The sequence below is a fragment of the Argiope bruennichi genome, chromosome X1, assembly GCF_947563725.1.
Source record: "Argiope bruennichi chromosome X1, qqArgBrue1.1, whole genome shotgun sequence".
NCBI classification, from domain to species: domain Eukaryota; kingdom Metazoa; phylum Arthropoda; class Arachnida; order Araneae; family Araneidae; genus Argiope; species Argiope bruennichi.
This window is the reverse complement of record NC_079162.1, coordinates 57,772,458-57,790,405: the sequence shown is the minus strand read 5'-3', so window position 1 is coordinate 57,790,405 and position 17,948 is coordinate 57,772,458. Positions and strand designations below refer to the sequence as shown.

General features: G+C 31.4%; 1 protein-coding gene across 3 annotated transcripts in view; it reads right to left on the bottom strand.

Annotated features, from left to right (window-relative positions):
• Positions 1-3,196: 3,196 nt before the first annotated feature.
• The window catches only part of LOC129958378 (uncharacterized), a 64,833-nt gene continuing 50,081 nt past the window's right edge, over positions 3,197-17,948 (bottom strand). For all 3 annotated transcript variants that reach the window (XM_056070833.1, XM_056070832.1, XM_056070834.1), the window contains 3 exons: positions 17,512-17,595; positions 15,765-15,848; positions 3,197-5,698 (listed from right to left, as the gene is read on the bottom strand). In XM_056070833.1, coding sequence (XP_055926808.1) covers positions 5,546-5,698; positions 15,765-15,848; positions 17,512-17,595 — 321 coding nt within the window. In that variant the 3' untranslated portion in view covers positions 3,197-5,545. The remainder of the gene's footprint in view (positions 5,699-15,764; positions 15,849-17,511; positions 17,596-17,948) is intronic.

The window sequence follows — 17,948 nt, the reverse complement described above, 5'->3', positions numbered from 1 at the left end:
TCGAAGAGCAAAGTGTTGACCGGAGACTTGTATTCCAAGTAAAGCCTTTCATAACACATTTCATCATTATTATTAGAACTAACATTTTGAATTCATCTTTCTATATTTATTCTATGATGTTAAATTAAATGTCGGGACTTAACTTATATAGAAACGCCACTCCTAAAGAACCCCTGAGCACCCGAGGGCAGAAGTCTGACTTCTAGCTCATATGAAGATGACACTCACACACTCGCTTGCACAACCCCTTTTACGGCGGGGCTCATTCACACACCTCACAGATAGAACACAGGGTGAAGAACGACCATACCCGAACCAGGACTCGAATCCGGGACGCTCAGATCACGGGGAAGACGCGCTACCCCTAAGCCGGCTAAAGAATCCCTTGACTCACGAAATTCCTAAATGGATCAAACATCCTATTTGACACATTTATTGTTATTTTAATTCATATAATAATAAAATCTCTTCAGTATCTGAAGTGACCTTCATAAGTGAAATTTGCATTTTAAATTACTTAATACTTTCACTTCGTTACACGTTTAAAACTAAAAATTCAGTAATTTGATACGCGTGTCAGATACACCATTGCATGCGAAAGAGTAACCAAATTCGGAACTTGACAACATTTGATGTGTTTTTCCGATCTTTATATTTAACCGAAATTCAATTTGTTATTCCAGTCCATTTTAGCAACATTAATAATAGGCGAAATTAAAATACAATATTCAACTTTTATAATATATCTTAGAGTTCTCACGACAATGCTTTCTGAAATCTAGAATAGAAGTGCAAATGCTCTTTCGTTATGCTACTTCTTTGAAAAAATGAGTATAACATTAAAAAAATTTCAAGATTTTTTTTATTTCGTAAGCAAAATGTTTTGTTCAAAATAAATTCTATAGCCTCAAATCATCTTTCTTCTATTGACAAATCAATATGGAGGATTATCATTTCCTCTTTCTCAGTAAAAATAATAGATTGTGAAATTAGGTTGTATGATAAATGCTGTTCGTTTCGGTGTGTATGACTACCTTTCTTATTGAAAGAATTCGTGGGCATCATATATACGTCTGCCAGTGAGGACACATCAAGTTCGAAGGTGAGTAAATACATTGTAAGTAGGCTTCTGGTTTCTGAGGCAGCACAATAATAGCAGTGTGGTTGATAAATGGTCCCATCGCTGATGATGGGAAATACCTTTTTAAAAGGGTTTCTTCACTCCATGCGCTTGTATTAAGGTCTGTTTTGCTAGATTATCATCGCTTATATTGGTATTAATGGCGCTTTGGTCATTCTGTATAACAACAAATCTTATGGCTATGCAGTAATTTTATAGATATATTAACCGGTTTCTGCAAAATAAAGTTTCAGAGACGTGTCATAAGTCAATTTAAAATAAAGTCACTTGTCAAAAATAGAGTCTTAACAGTGAATTCACAGCATCTCTAGCAGTATCCTGTCTACAGAGAACAAAAAACAAAGCTCATTAAATTGTTAAAAGACCTATACTACAAAATTAGAAAGAACCAAAACCAAAACAACGCACTGTGTAAAGATATTTACATTAAATTTAAGGTTTAATAAACCCTAGTGCCATAAATTAAATTTATCTTTGATTGTCCAGCTATTTATAGTCATAATATACATTGAAGGCAATAATGTACCTACTAGGAAAGAAGGAGGGGGTATATATGTTTTAGACGACGCCATGGAGACAAAAAATTGTGTTTATATCCATTTTGATGAGGGGAGAAAAAATAATTGCATGCCTCATTTACCTTTGCTAAACCATCGATCAGGATTGGGGACAAAATAATCATTTAACACCTCCAGCACCGCTAACCATCACAACCTTACACATTAAAAATCTATATTTTGTTGTAGAACGCTTGTGAGATGCTGGCTGCAAAACTGGATTCATTTTTACAACTAGAAAGTATATAAAAAGTATGATTTTACACAGAAAAATAGATTGTTTCATATAAGAGCGCTGTTTTCATCAGAATTTTAAGATGCTGAAAAAAAGTCAAGAAGTGAATGAAAAAGGAGGTATGATGAACAACCTTCGAGATGGGGTTATAGGGACAATGAAATATTTTTTAATGAAATCGTCATTATCACATGTTTTATTTTCATTAATATCGTTTTGATAACTTCTATGAAATTTTCCTTCAGTTTGAATACTGTAATGGTGACACTATCGCACAGAATTTTATAGGCGAGCCAGTATTCAGAAAAAGAATGGTCTAGGTTATATCCTGGCTTTATATTCTATTTCCTTTAGTTGTAAATAAAGATTCATTTTCTTGTTCAGCCATTGAAGTTACAAATAGCATTCACTGGATGAACAATCATTTGCTACAAATTTCTTTTCCTCGCTGAAACTCAAATATAACATTCTATTAAATTTAGAGAAACGATTGGATAACCAACTTCAAAACTTTTACAGGTGTATTAAATATTAGCATAATGTACTTGCTCTTCTTGAAAGAGATTTGTTGGGGTCTTATGAGACAGTCAGGAAAGAAATAATGAAATGTGTTCAAAAATGTATAATGCCTAACTTATTAACACACACATTAAGCAAATAAAACGCATACATGATATATTTCGTTCCACTGAGAGCAAATTTAATCAACCAGAATATATTTATAATTTTTTGATTGTGTATGCAAATAAACAGAGAAAATTATAAATAAAAGTTTTAAAATTAGATATTTTTTCTGGTACTAATCATGTTAATGAAGTAATAAGTATCACGCATTTTTAACATCAGAATATAAAAAACAGTCGGTATCTTTGAAAATAATCACATAAAACAAAGGTACTTTTGTAAATTACTAGTATCAATAAATATGCAGACACACTATCTATCCTTTACATTTCAAATACTAATTGGAAGCAAAAGTTATTTTCAATTGCAAAAAATATTTTTAAAAAAACAACGATAAAGACAACAGACAATCCTGGTGAGAAATTATTTTGTTCCACATGGAATCGCAGCTGTCCTCTCTACTAAAACATATTTTAATAATTTTCAAAATCAATTTATCACGAATGTTAAATGATTGATCATTACATCTGTAAAATGAGACAACGTCACAGTATAAAATTTAAAAATAAAGAATTTCTTCATAAATGATTAAAAGTGGTAGGTTAAAATTAATGTCAGAATGGCAACTAAGACCAGAAGTAAATTAAATGTCATTTATTTTAAAGAATCGGCCATATAAAATGATATAACAAATTTAAATAGAAACAATAACAGTACAAGACTAACCTTTACTTAAAACACTGGCGCACAATGCTCAAGACATTATGAGTGAAAAATTTCTTTACTTATAAAAAATTTAACTCCCTCTACATATTAAATAAAGAGAATAAATAAACAATGAGTATGTGACATCAACTATATTTTTAAAAGCATCACAGTAAAAGTTTTCTTTCGTCACTAGTACAGAAAATACTGCTACTTTGTGACACAGAGAACATTCAAGATGAGTATTATGGAGCAATATGTATTATTTACACTATGAAATACGATGGATTTACATAAAAATCTGGTTCTTGTATACCTGCTAAAATATATTTTTGGTTCACATATGAAAATATAAGGCTAATATTACAAACTGAAGTGCACAGGTGAAATAATCATTAAAAAATTCATTATGGGAAGGACAATTAAAGAAATTGCCTTTGATATATAAAATTATTTATAATTAAATTATAAAAACAACATACAATGGAAACCATTACATTGGTATATTAAATACAAATTGAATAGTTGTGATAAAATAAATCTACTTAGTGGGGATAAATACAAACATATTATGAAACAACAAATGTTTTAACCATTTTTTATGTGCCTAAAACCAGACATTTTTCATTTTACAATACACTTTTAGCTCACCAGTGTACAATAAATATATCGAATAGCACATTCATGACTTAATATATAATTTACTTACTACATATGATTTACAAGCAAGCTCAGCACAGACTAGGAAAAAAATCAATAACAATATCCTTCCTTGAAAAATCACACGTTAAGGATGGATACAGAAATTTGCAACATACATTTATCCATAAATTTTTAATTATTGATCACATTTTATACAAAAGTTAGAGGTAAATCGAAATAATTGATCAATGAAATATTAGCAACTTAATGCTATGCTGTTACTATTGCACTGGAGCTGCACAATGAAACTGATTATTCCTCATGGAATCTTCTGTTAATGCAAGTGTATTCTTATTTAATTTAATATAACATGCAAGAAAAATAACACCCCAATTTAAAAACAGCAATAAAACCAAAAACAAGAACGAAATTCAACAGATAAAAGTTACCATAACATTAGAAATAAATATTAACAAAGTTTTTTTCTTAACAAATAACAATTTTTTGAAGACATAACATATATATAAACTACTTTCAAGTTTTACAAAATTAGTAAGAAGAAATAGTTTTAATCATTAAACCTTTAATGGGAGAACCTTTAACATTAAAAGTAAACTTCACAATAGTCAACATTGCCTTAAATCATAACATAATATGCCGGATTTTTCATTCCCCTCTTCTCTTTCAATATAAACTGTGTATTTGATGAGTTAGAAATCGCAATTCAGAAAAATTACGATACAACAGAATACAAGAAACAACTGCTGATTAAGCCAATAAAAAAAATTCGATTATAAATATTTAAATATAATTGTACAAAATGAATAGTATTAAAAATATTTTACATTAACTGTTCCCAATAGAAATTCATTAAATAACACATCAATGTTTCACAGAAAGCATTCATTTAGTTTGTACCATCTAGAATTTAAATAACGCATTTTTATTCATATTATGTACCGAAAGAAAATAAAGCTTTTATATTAAAAATTTAAAAAATTATGGTAAGAATACTTTTGAAACATATCATTAAATAAACGCCTTATGTTTCAGGTATAAAGATTTGTCTGAAGTGGATTTCAGAAATTAAACAAGTAGGCAACGTAATAAAAATGGAAAATTAAGTAAATTTAATGCCAGTAATCTGTATCGCTTTGATGATTTAAGATGTTTTCAAAATCAAAATTTTAACTTTTGAAATGTAGCTCAAACGTATAGTAATAATTTCTATCCAATGCATTGTACAAAATGGAATAAAATTGTACGAAAAAATTCATTAACATTAAAAATTTACTTCAATACAGTTATAATCTTTTTTATGCATAAGATTATAAGTGATAACCGGTTGTAAAAAATTGTGTTAGTTATAGGAGGTAGATAATCAGTATATTTTGCATATCAATACTTTTAAAAAGATTATGTTGATTTTAATAGCATACAATATATTTATAAATAAAAATATAAAAAGACTAAACTTATATCACACAAGGTAAATTTTATTTTATCCACAGAATTTTTAATGCACACAGCTCTTGGTAGTATAAGGAACAATTTGAATTTGTTGGCAGTTCTGGACATAACACAGCAAAAGCTGCCATTTTATATATTTTATTGTAGAAAATACACAAGTAAATATGTAAATCATATATCCATTACAGAACTTCTGGATGAATTTTTAGATTCATTAGATACTGCATGTAATAGAGGCGCTTTTTGATGCACAGCATCAAAAGCACGCTTGGACTGTACGAGTGCTTCTTGAAGATTTCTTATAATTTGATTTTGTTGTTCTACCTGTAAATAAATTTAAAAATATATATTTAATTGATTTCTTATACTATAGTCAGATTAATATAAAAACATACACACTAATCCGAACAATGGTACATATTAACTCTTTATTTATTAAATTATTTTACCATGAGTTTTTCAATTTTATTTTTGCATCATTAGTTAAGTTTAGGTATAAAATGAGCCGAAGAATGAGGAAAAAATTGCTTCAATTAAAAAAAAAACTTTATTAAAATAATTAATTTAATAAAGTTTGCCATTAGATACAAAAGAAGAGTATTTAGAAAACAATACAAAAAATAAAAGTTAAGGCTAAAACTATTGATATCTACTGCATGCAGTTGGAACTAAGCTCATCATATTCTTTTGAATACCGCCAGGAAAAATAGTCAAATTAGGAAGATGTCAGCCTGATTTACTTTTAAGTACCGTTGATAAAGCGAAATTTTGCTTAACCTCTTATTTATCAGAGATGAAGGCAATACAAAAAATAAAAGTCAAGGCTGAAACTATTGATATTCAAATGATTATTATACTAACATACTAGAATCGGAATAGAAATTTCTACTTGTCTTTATCGTCATTATGTAACAAAGATGAAATTCCAAAATAATCTTTAAAACAACATGGGATTTTCTTAATAAATTTGAAAATTTGCCATTTCAGAAACTGATATCTCGTGTTTAATGCTTCGACAAGCACAGAAAAAGTAAGCTACAACTAGAACTACAGAGCAATAATAAGAAATAAAGCAATATCAATGCAAATAGTGAATATTTTCTGTCCTTCTTGGGATACGACATTTTGGTTCTAAACGTATAGGCAGTTCCTTAAAATGATTAAATATAGTTCAACAACGGATTGTAAAACCCTCCGCGTTTATGCGCATGCGTTAGGATGGGTTTAATTCTTCAAAATAGAGGTGAAAGGAAAGATAAAAGGAGGAGATGTTTACATTTACTAGTATCTAATAGGCGAAATCCAAGGTCAAAGGGAATACCGAAAATGCACTCATCGTTCCGCGTCTCACCCCTTAATGAGATGGAGTCGTTGAAATGTGGTCGTCTCAGAATCCGTTGACGAACTATAATCATGCGTGTTTTTCAAATGGCAGTCAGCAAAACATATTTAATTAGTAAAATTTAAATGGTCATAAGTACTGTAACATATTGTAAAATATTTCACTCTGTTTATTTTCTGTTTTATGTATGTGTTCAATTTATGATTGTGCAATATTATTTTCAATGTTTGAATTTAAACCATCCACCTATAACTTAGGAAATAATTGTTTTGTTTTGATTTAGCTTGTGCCATATGGCAACATCTTGTAAATAGTGTAGTTTGTTTTTTAATGTGTTTGTCCGTTAATAAAGAGCTGTGATATGCAATCAGGTCGTTAATTGCATTTAAGAACACTGATTTGATACACTTTTTTGATAAGTATATCACTCATCTGGAGATCTTTTGATCATTTGAGTGAATTGTAATAGAAAAGGCGTCCGCAACGATATTTTTACTGACATTGTTTACATTTCTGGCTTTACGCGACAGGACATTGTTTTTGAATACAAACATGTTTAAAACAGCTAAGGGCTTCTTGAAAGAGGGCTTGTTGTTTGTAGCAGAAGAAATTGGAGAGACACTGCCTGATAAGGTAAAAATTTCTGAACTGAAAGATATTATTTTGAATAGCAAAGAGTATTTGGATGATCCAGACTTTGTGACAAATATTTTAGAAACGGCCGTGAGCCAGCGAAAACTGAAAGAAGAACAAAAACAAAAGCAAACAGAATACGAAGAAAGTGGAAAAATAAGAGAACACGAACTGGAATTGGCGAGAATCAGAGCAACGTTGCCAATTACAGGTGAGTCTCAAAATACTGTTATATCTGGTGCTAAAAAGAAATTTAATCAGCCAAAATTAGAATTTAGACAGTTTAATGGCGATATTAAAGATTGGCTACAATTTTGGAGCCAATTTCAACACATTCATAACGATGATGAAATCGCGCCTGAGAACAAATTTCAATATCTTGTGCAAGCTACTGTAAATGGATCACGAGCCCGAGAAGTAGTAGAAAGCTTCCCGGCAACAGCAGCCAATTATGCCAAAGCAGTTGAAAGTTTAAAAGCACGATTTGGGAATAATGAACTATTAGTAGAAGTTTATGTTCGGGAATTATTAAAGCTGATAATCTCAGTTCAGAAACATGAGAAAATATCGATGACATCTCTCTATGATAAACTCGAATCTTATCTGAGAGCCTTAGAGACTTTAGGAGTGACTACTGATAAATGTGCTTCAATTCTTTATCCCATGGTGGAGTCTTGTTTTCAAGAGGACTTTTTGAAAGCATGGAATAGAAGTGCTTCTTCGGCAGTCTCAACTGATGCTAAAGACCGTTTAACCAACTTGATGACTTTTCTTAAAGCAGAAACGGAGGGCGAAGAAAGAATTAACTTGGCTATGGCTGGTTTTGGCTTGGGTGCAGATGAAAGATTTTCCAATGAAAAAGGTATCTACAGCTGCCAATTTATTGACTACAGCTTCAAACGAAGTGAAGAAAGAATGTGTTTTCTGTACTGGGAAACACTTGAGCCCAGACTGTTTTCAAGCTCAGAAGATGAGTTTGGCTGAAAGGTATAATATTTTAATAGAGAAGCAATGTTGTTTTGCTTGCTTAACACCAAAGCATACATCTCGTTCTTGTAAGGCATTTTTAAGATGTGTAATATGTGGGAAAAAGCATGTCCCACTTATGTGTGAGTCTCTAGAGGCTAAGAATCAAGATTCATTCAAGAGTGAGAATAAGAGTCCAAATGTTGAAGTTAATATGGCCAACAACACTTCTAGTCCCAGGGTGTTCCTCCAAACGTTGAAATTAAAAATGGTGTGTGGCAACAAAGAAATCCCAGTTAGGGCAATTCTAGATTCTGGGTCACAAAAGACTTGTGTATTAAAGAATGTTGTTGAGAAAATGGGATATATCCCACTCAGAAAAGAAATTCTGATGAACTCATTGTTTGGGGGCATTAAATCTGACAAGTGCGAACATAATTGCTATAGGATTAAGCTGAGAAATCAAGACAACAGTGTTACATGCAACCTGGAAGCATTAGACCAGCCATCTATATGCGACAAAATTTCATCAGTCACTCCAGGTTCATGGATTACAGAGCTTCATAAGATGAAGATCAGGCTATCAGATATAGGGGAGGAGCCACAATCTATTCAAGTGCTTCTTGGTTCAGATGTGATAGGGAAGCTCATGACTGGCCAACGCAGAGTTCTATCCTGTGGGCTTGTTGCCATGGAGACACTACTTGGCTGGACTCTGTCAGGTAAAGTTCCTGAGAATGAGATGTCGTCATACAATGCTATGCTGGTGGCCTCCCTATTTGTGAAAGAGATGGATATCTCCCAATTATGGAGATTGGATTCTTTAGGGATTCAAGATCCTTCAGAACAAAAATCCAAAGAGGAGCTTCATAAGGCGTCAATGGAGCACTTAAGAACTGTCAAGGTCGATGAAGAAGAGCGATTCCTTGTCTCCCTACCTTGGCTCGACGGTCATTTGCCTCTTCCAGACAACTTCAATTTGGCATTCAAAGGGTTGCAAGTGACAACCCATAAGCTGAAGAAGGAAAACTTATTTCAAGAATACGGTGATGTCTTTAAAGAATGGGAACGAGAAGGCATAATTGAAGAAGTTTCCCTAGAGGAAATAAAGTCTGCTTGTCACTATCTGCCCCATCGACATGTAGTGAAACCTAACAGCACTACGAAAATTAGGCCCGTCTTTAACGCTTCATCAAAACAAAAGGGAACGGTCAGCGTCAATGACTGTTTGGAAAAGGGATTAAACTTGATTGAATTGATCCCTTCCATGTTAACAAGGTTTCGACTGTATAGGTTTGGCATTTCTGCTGATATACGGAAGGCCTTCTTACAAATAAGTCTATATAAGGAGGATCGAAATTTCCTGCGATTTTTGTGGCATAGTGAAGTAAGAGAGCTCATACATTACCGACATTGCCAAGTGGTGTTTAGTGTTTCCAGCAGCCCGTTCTTGCTTGGGTCAACAATCCAATACTACTTGGAGAGAAAATTGGAAGAAGCGAAGCAAGACCGGGGAAGATACCCTGAGTGCATTATTCAAAAATTGATGAACAGCTTTTATGTGGACAATTGTTTAGAAAGCGTCAAAACCAAATCGAAGCTAGAACGATTTATTGACATAGCTACTGAGGTCATGGCTGAAAGAAAATTCGACTTACGAGGGTGGAAGCACTCTAGTCCATCTGATCCAATAACAAGTCCTACAATCATTCTGGGAACGATTTGGGACAGGCATTGTGATACTCTTTCAATAAATATTCCTGATTCGAGAGAACTAATGGAAGAGGTTATCACGAAAAGAAATATTCTCGCTGCTTCCCACAAAGTGTTTGATTCCTTGGGGATTACTAGTCCAGTGTTGCTACTACCAAAACTCTGGCTACAAAATTTGTGGAAATCTAAAATTGGTTGGGATAAAGTAGATAGATCTTCGTTGGTAAAGGGCACTAAATATTTGCAGAAGTTGCGTGAAAATCTTCGACAAAGATTTAGAAATGAATATCTTGCTCTTCTGGTCCACAGAGGGACAAGGAAAAGTGATGTTTTAGAAGTGGGCGATGTTGTACTGATTGGGCATGACAATATTCGACGCATTGACTGGCCTCTTGGTGTTATCTTGGATGTTTATCCTGGCAAAGATTGTGTTCCTAGAGTAGCGAGAATTAGAACCTCCCGTGGTGAGAGGATCCGTCCCTTCCAAAGGCTTTATCCATTAGAAGTATCAGCTAAAACTGAAATTGGTGTTTTGAAGGCCTCAGGGAAAAGTAGCTTATCTGTTGATGAGACTCCTGATTCACCTGCTGATCATGTTCCTGATTCACCTGCTAATCATGTTCCTGATTCACCTGCTAATCATGTTCCTGATTCACCTGCTAATCATGTTCCTGATTCACCTGCTAATCATGTTCCTGATTCACCTGCAGACCAGGTTCCCAATTCTCCTGTTGAAAGGACTGATAATTCTGAGGAGATACACCATACCAAAACCAGATTGGGAAGGACCATAAAATTCTTAGTAAATTGGACTTGTGAACTCCTTTCAATTTTACAGATTTCACAAGGAATTAAGTGTTATGTATATCAATTTGTTTTAGATTGCAAAGTTCAGTTTGTAACCCTTCACTTTGCAAGGTGGGAGTATGTAATATATTGTAAAATATTTCACTCTGTTTATTTTCTGTTTTATGTATGTGTTCAATTTATGATTGTGCAATATTATTTTCAATGTTTGAATTTAAACCATCCACCTATAACTTAGGAAATAATTGTTTTATTTTGATTTAGCTTGTGCCGTATGGCAACATCTTGTAAATAGTGTAGTTTGTTTTTGAATGTGTTTGTCCGTTAATAAAGAGCTGTGATATGCAATCAGGTCGTTAATTGCATTTAAGAACACTGATTTGATACACTTTTTCATAAGTATATCACTCATCTGGAGATCTTTTGATCATTTGAGTGAATTGTAATAGAAAAGGCGTCCACAACGATATTTTTACTGACATTGTTTACAAGTACTAAATTCTTTTAACTTAATTCTGATTCATAAAAAGACAAAATGTAATTCAGAAATAAACAGTTTTCACGTGCGTTCAGAATTACAGAATGATCAACAATGAAAAAGATATCGATTCTATCAATTTTATATGACCTTAAAATTAATTTGCGATCATGCCACAACAATTGAGCCATTTTCTGATCATCAGCAGTTATGGATGATTCTTAATTCTAGATACTTTCAAACTGAAAGCTAAACAGTTGTCAGAGATCATAAGGATGCAATTTACTGCATTAAAGGTTTACCGAATTAAATCCATCCAAAATTATTTCCTGATTAATCAAATGAGTGAGGATTTAGTCAATGCCAGTTATTGCTTATGCATTATTACTGATTAAAAACCAGTTTATTTCAAATACTAATACTTGTGCAAGAAAATATATTTATTTCAATGGCCAATTACAGGGAAGTCTAGAATGGATTATGGGAACAGGACACATTTTAGAAATGTCAGTATTTATGTAAACACAGTATTACACCGCTTTTATGTTTCAGTCTTTAACAACACTTTTTGTTGATTTCCTCAAACTTCTTATGCTTACAATGTATTAATGTCCTTGAGCTTATACTTTATGGCATTTACCCAATGTTATGCAGATTGTGTTGGAAAAGAATTAAGTAATAATAGTATCCTAACCAAATAGAAACGCTTTGAGAGATCATAGTGTCATCTGTAGAGGAGGTGAAACAATATCAATAATCTTGATGAACTTGAAAGACAAATACAGGATATAAGGAAAGCAAAAATCAATTTTGAATTACATATTTGGATCAGAAACAGTAATTATGTTTTTCATTTGCAATAAATGTTTGTTTTCTAGCTTGTACCGTCTTTAAAAATTTTTTTAGCTAGTACTATATTTTCATGTTTTCAGTAGAGAGAACATTTAGTGCATTTTTAATGTTTAATAGTAGTTAACAGTTAATTTTATAATAGTTCTATGAAAGATAACCAAATTAAAAGAATATATTGCATAATATTTAAACTACTACCTTCTCCTAGCCAGGGGTTAAACAAAGTTACAAAGACAAAATAATTCGAGCACTAAATTTGAATATTTATTTGAGGTATCAGGAACTATTTATAAAATGAATTTGTAAAGCGTTCATCTTTTTTTTTTCAGCGCATTTTTATCTAAATAATTGGTACACACTCCCCTCCCCCTCTCTAATTTACAGTAATATTTACCTGGTCCTTTGAAAAAAATAAAAGCGGCATAATATTGTATGTGTTATATGAAAATAATTCCCTCTTTCACACTGGTTCTTTAAGTCTAGAAATTTGTTAAAGGCCTATTATATTTTTGCAATTAAAAGTAATACATAAAGATTTGGATAAAAATTGTTTTAAATAAAATTTGTCACCATAACACCTATGAGTCAACGACATGTCTTGGCAGTATTTTCATCCACTGATTTAAGATCAGCATAATACTTTTTTGAGGTGGGGAGGGGGGGGGAATCTCTAGAAATATGTATACCTTAGACATTTTTAGCAGTAAGATCTTTATAGCATACAACCAAACTGTCATAAAGACCCTGAATCATCATATTGTTTTAGGGGGGGGGGGAATCTCCTTTTAAGAAATACAACTCCATCTGTTTCGATATGTCTAACAAGGGAAGGGCGCGAGGTTGAAAACTGAGTTCAGAATGAGATTTAGTATAATGGTAGTATGCATTTAGAATGTTCATTTACAAAAATATTTAAGCGCAATAGCTAAACAATTTCAAGAAAGTGGTCCTCAAATTTTCAGCATAGCTTATATACTAATAATATCTCGCCGCTGCCGAGGCGAGGATAGTATAGTGGATAATGCATTGTCGGAGCATTCGCAAGACCCGAGTTCGGTCCTAGGCTAATATTTTTTGATTTTTTTTTTCTAAATTATTTCAAATTATTAATTAAAACTATTTGTAAATTGCTATGCTTTTCACTAATTTATTATGCAAAAATAAATATTTATTCTCCTAATTCTTGCATTATAATTAATATTTTAGAAAAAATTATAAATATGAATGCGATTTTTTTAATATTCAGAATTACTTAAATTAACAATTTAAAGATGGTTTCATTCAACATACTACTTTTTGTATGGAAAATTAAATGTATTTTCTCTGAATACCTGTTATATATTATATATTTTTTTAAAATATGGCAGCGTTTTTGTTTTAAAAAATTATTTAAATAAAATTACAGACAGATTTAATTAATATGTAATTCTCTTATCAATCAAAAATAAATGTTCTCAAAATTAATCTTTCTCAAAAATAAATGTTCTTTCACCTAATACTTGAATTATAATTTTATTTTTAATCATGAAAAATAATTACAATATAACTTAAATGATGATAAATGCTAATTAAATTGCTGACATGATAAAAATATTTCATTGATTTTTTTATTACATGCAAGAGACAGAATGGTAATTATCGTAATAACATTTCAAACAACATAGATATATTTTGATATTTTGCACAATTTATAAATAAAGATTATCAATAAGAGAAACCTTAGAGGAATCGATTAAAAACAAATTTTATTTACCTTCAAAAAATATTTGTTTTTCTTCAGGAAATCGGGTAGGGAACAAAGCTATCTTATGTTATTACAAATTTTGAACCATCTGCCTATTCATTCCATAACTTAACACCTGCTTTCGATTATTAATATTTAGAATATTTACCGATATAATTTTATTAATTTCAGCTGCTCTCTTTAATTCCAGGTATAAATGCAACTTCGTTATGTTTTAATAAATAATTTATCACTATTAAAACCCAAAAATTTAAAACTTTTAAGATAAAAAATAGTTATTTTGAAATATTTTTATAATTAAATTTATATTTATAATTATTTTAACACTTAAAAATTAAATTAAAATTATTAATTTAAGAACCATTTAAATGAAAATCATCATTTTGCTTTTAAAAAATAAGTTATAACAGGTGCATTAAGAGAAAATACATTTACTTTTCCAGACAAAAATGAGTATTTCATTAATTGAAACTATCTTTAAATTATTAATTTGATTTAAATAATTGTGAATATTTAAAAAAAAAGCATTCACAGTTATTTTCTTCTAAAAATTAAATTATAATACAAGAATTAGGAGAATAAATATTTATTTTTGCATAAAAAATCAAAAACATATTAATTAAAACTGTTTGTAAATTGTTAAATTAATTAGAAATAAATAATAAAAAAAAAAGCCCAGAATCGAACTCCGATCTCCTGAATGCTGCGCCGGCATCTTAACCACTATATTATTCGCCTCTCTGCAACGGCGTACATTATTAGTATATAAACTATACTGAAAGTTTGTGGGCCACTATCTCGAAATTGACTTGCTATTGCGCTTTTATATTTCCAAGAATGAACATTCTAAATGTATGCTACAATCATATTAAATCTCATCCCGAATTCAATTTTCAAACTCGTGCCTCTCCTTGGAAGACATTTCCACCCATACTTTTCTCTTTCTTCTTTCATTATGCACTATATTATATTGCATTTATTATTTGGGAATATCGAAGTTTAAATGGTTTGTTTCAGGGAAAACTTTCAACACATATCTCGTTTCTAATTCCCGGATTATGCCACAACGAAATTGTTATAGAAGTTCGTTCTTAAACTGGGCTTGCCTATAATTGTTGTTGTTGTTTCTTATGGCACTTGCCATGGACAAGCCCGCTGTTACGAAGACAGCGATTTTAAGCCGGTGGGGGGGGGCGTCTCTTGTTTGTTTAGTAGCGCCAATTAGGGCCCAGAGCACGACTTAGCTACTCACGCATCACTCATTCGCTTGCACAACCCCTTTTTACAGGAGGGCACATTCACAGATCTCACAGATAGAACAACCATGCCCAAACCGGGACTCGAACCCAGGACGTCCAGATCACGGGGAAGACGCGCTACCCCTATGCCAGGACGCCGGCGCTTGCCTATAATAGTGTAGGCTATTGATATTTTTAAAAAACCGAACGCTACAAGAATTAATTTTAAAACTATACCCTATATGCAAAAAGAAAAATACTTTTACAAAATCACAAACGTTTTGATGGCAATAAAAACATCTTCTTTGTATCAAAATTACTCAAAGATCACAGTACTATAAAATATTCTTACAGTTTTCGCTGAAAACGTCTTAAAGCAATTTATCTAGACAGATTTAACAAAAGGCCTTTACAAGTTTCCTTAAAAATAAATCAGAAAACTATATAGGGTTTGGAAAAAAATCACTTTATATTTTGGCTTGATCTAACTTATTAAAATGTTACCGAAACAAAGTCTGCACATCATCTTTTGTTATTATAGATGACACTAGTTTAGCCCTGTTTGTGAAAATTCTCATAAAATAAATTTTAAAAAAGAAAAGAACTTTTATACTAACCTGCAAAGAGCATGAATCTGCCTTATTCTTAAATGTTTGAAGTTCTTTTTTGGTATTTTCCAATTCATCTTCCTGTGCATCTAACTATAAAGACAAAATATAAGCAAGCGGATACACCAAAATATGACGAATTAAATAATTAAATTCGAATATATCCTTTATCAATTTTACAAGAATATATTATTAAGCAGGAAGTAAAATTAGGCACACTATTTACAAAAAAAGAAGAAAATAGGAAGGGAGGAAATACTAAAATAAAAAGAGAATACAGTAAAATGCAGCTTTATCAGGTCTTAAATATATAATTTGTTATCTGAGAATGTCATAAACTAGATACAATGATTTTTGGAAGAAAATCATTAAAAAATGTAGAACAAAAAGTTAAATCACTTTTAAAATATGAATAATTTCTCCATAAAAGGAGCCTATTTTAAAGTAAGTTAAAATAGGGACATCCATCAACCACATACCCTGCCAGAATAGCTCTAATAAACAATGTTTCATTGGCTCGGGATATGTAGAAATCATAGCAATCAACCGACCCGCCCGAACGTACACGGAAAATATTTGAATGACCAGATGCCGCGACAGCATGGACGGGAGCTATGATTCTGTCCAAAGGGCCCTCACCGGTCATGGTACAATCCCTCCCGTAGGAGGCACGTTCCGTCAGAAGAGATAACCATCCCACAGCATTTCTATACCCACAAGAGAGGTGAGGAACCACGTATGTCCCACATCGATTCCTGCGGTTATTTTATGCAGTGTTGTTTGTCTGTTAATGACCAAACCCAGCGAAATGTGTGTGGATCAGTGTTAAGTGCAAGTGATAAACCACTACATTGTCCATGATGGGAGATTATGCCTGAAAAATTAGGTATTCATGGCACAATATTGATACTGAGGATCTCGGAATGTTGAATTCCTTAACGATTTCCGAAATAGAATAACCATTTGCGTCTAGCTCCAGCTACCATTCCACGTTCAAAGTCTGTTAATTCTCGTCGTGCGGAAATAATCACGTCAAAAACCTTTTCACATCCATCACTTGAATATAAATGAAAGCCCTACCAATGCACTGATCATTTATGCATTTGCATGTTGCTATCCAATGACTTTTGTCACCTCAGTGTATAATACAAATATTAAGTTTTTTTTTTTTTTCTTTTTTTTATAATTATTTCTACATTATGAGTTTCCTATTTAATGCAAAATGTAACTGAATGACATAATCAAGATATACAAAGAATATGTCAACAATACCCCTATTTGTAGAAAGATATTAACATAAGTGCTTCAAAATTATCTTTGAAAGAAATTCATTATTAATCTGAATTTTAAACCCAGAGAAAAAAAATTTAAACAACCCAGTCTCTTTACAGCACCATTAATCAAATATAATATTCTACAAAAAATGTTTTAAAATATTTAAAACGCATCTTTAATCTAACTTCCAATACAGAACATCTACTTTCCCTTTCATATGCTTTCATTTCGCAAAAAACAAATAGTTCTCAAATTTGAAATGAGAATAATACACATTGGTTTTGCATATGAATAGCTGAAGATGTTTCAATCTGTGGATTATATTCCCTCGCATTGAAATAAAATATTATAAAAAACAGATAATTTAGAATATGTGTAACCAATAATCACAAAAAAAAATTTTTTTTAATTTAAAAAAATGACAATTTCTTCACCAATTTACTAACAATGTCATCAAAGAATGTTTTAGTAAAATATTTACCCTGGTCAATAAGGCACGTTTCTGATCTTGCAATTCCTTTTGTTCTATTAAAATTTCTTGAATTTTCTCCTCCTTAGCATCGAGCTTAAAACAGAGTAACCAAAGAATATTAAAAAACTTAAATACAAACAAATTAGTAAATAATATTGTCCAAAGAAGATAATCTTGCCTTTTTAAAAAGAAACTTTAATATAATTTTTATGTCAGTAAATTAGCAAATTCTATTTTTAACTGAAGAATAAATTTATCTTGGAATATCAATCATGATTCAAATGCTATGCTGAAGCTTTTAATTTTTTACCAAGTTTTTTCATATAAGATCCTTTGGGATCTGTTCATTTTCCGAAGCGGAAAATTCGGCTATAAGTCGAGTCTTTAACGCATCATATTTGTTGGTGTCAGGGGGTATGAGTAAAATATCAGCTACCGCAGATAAA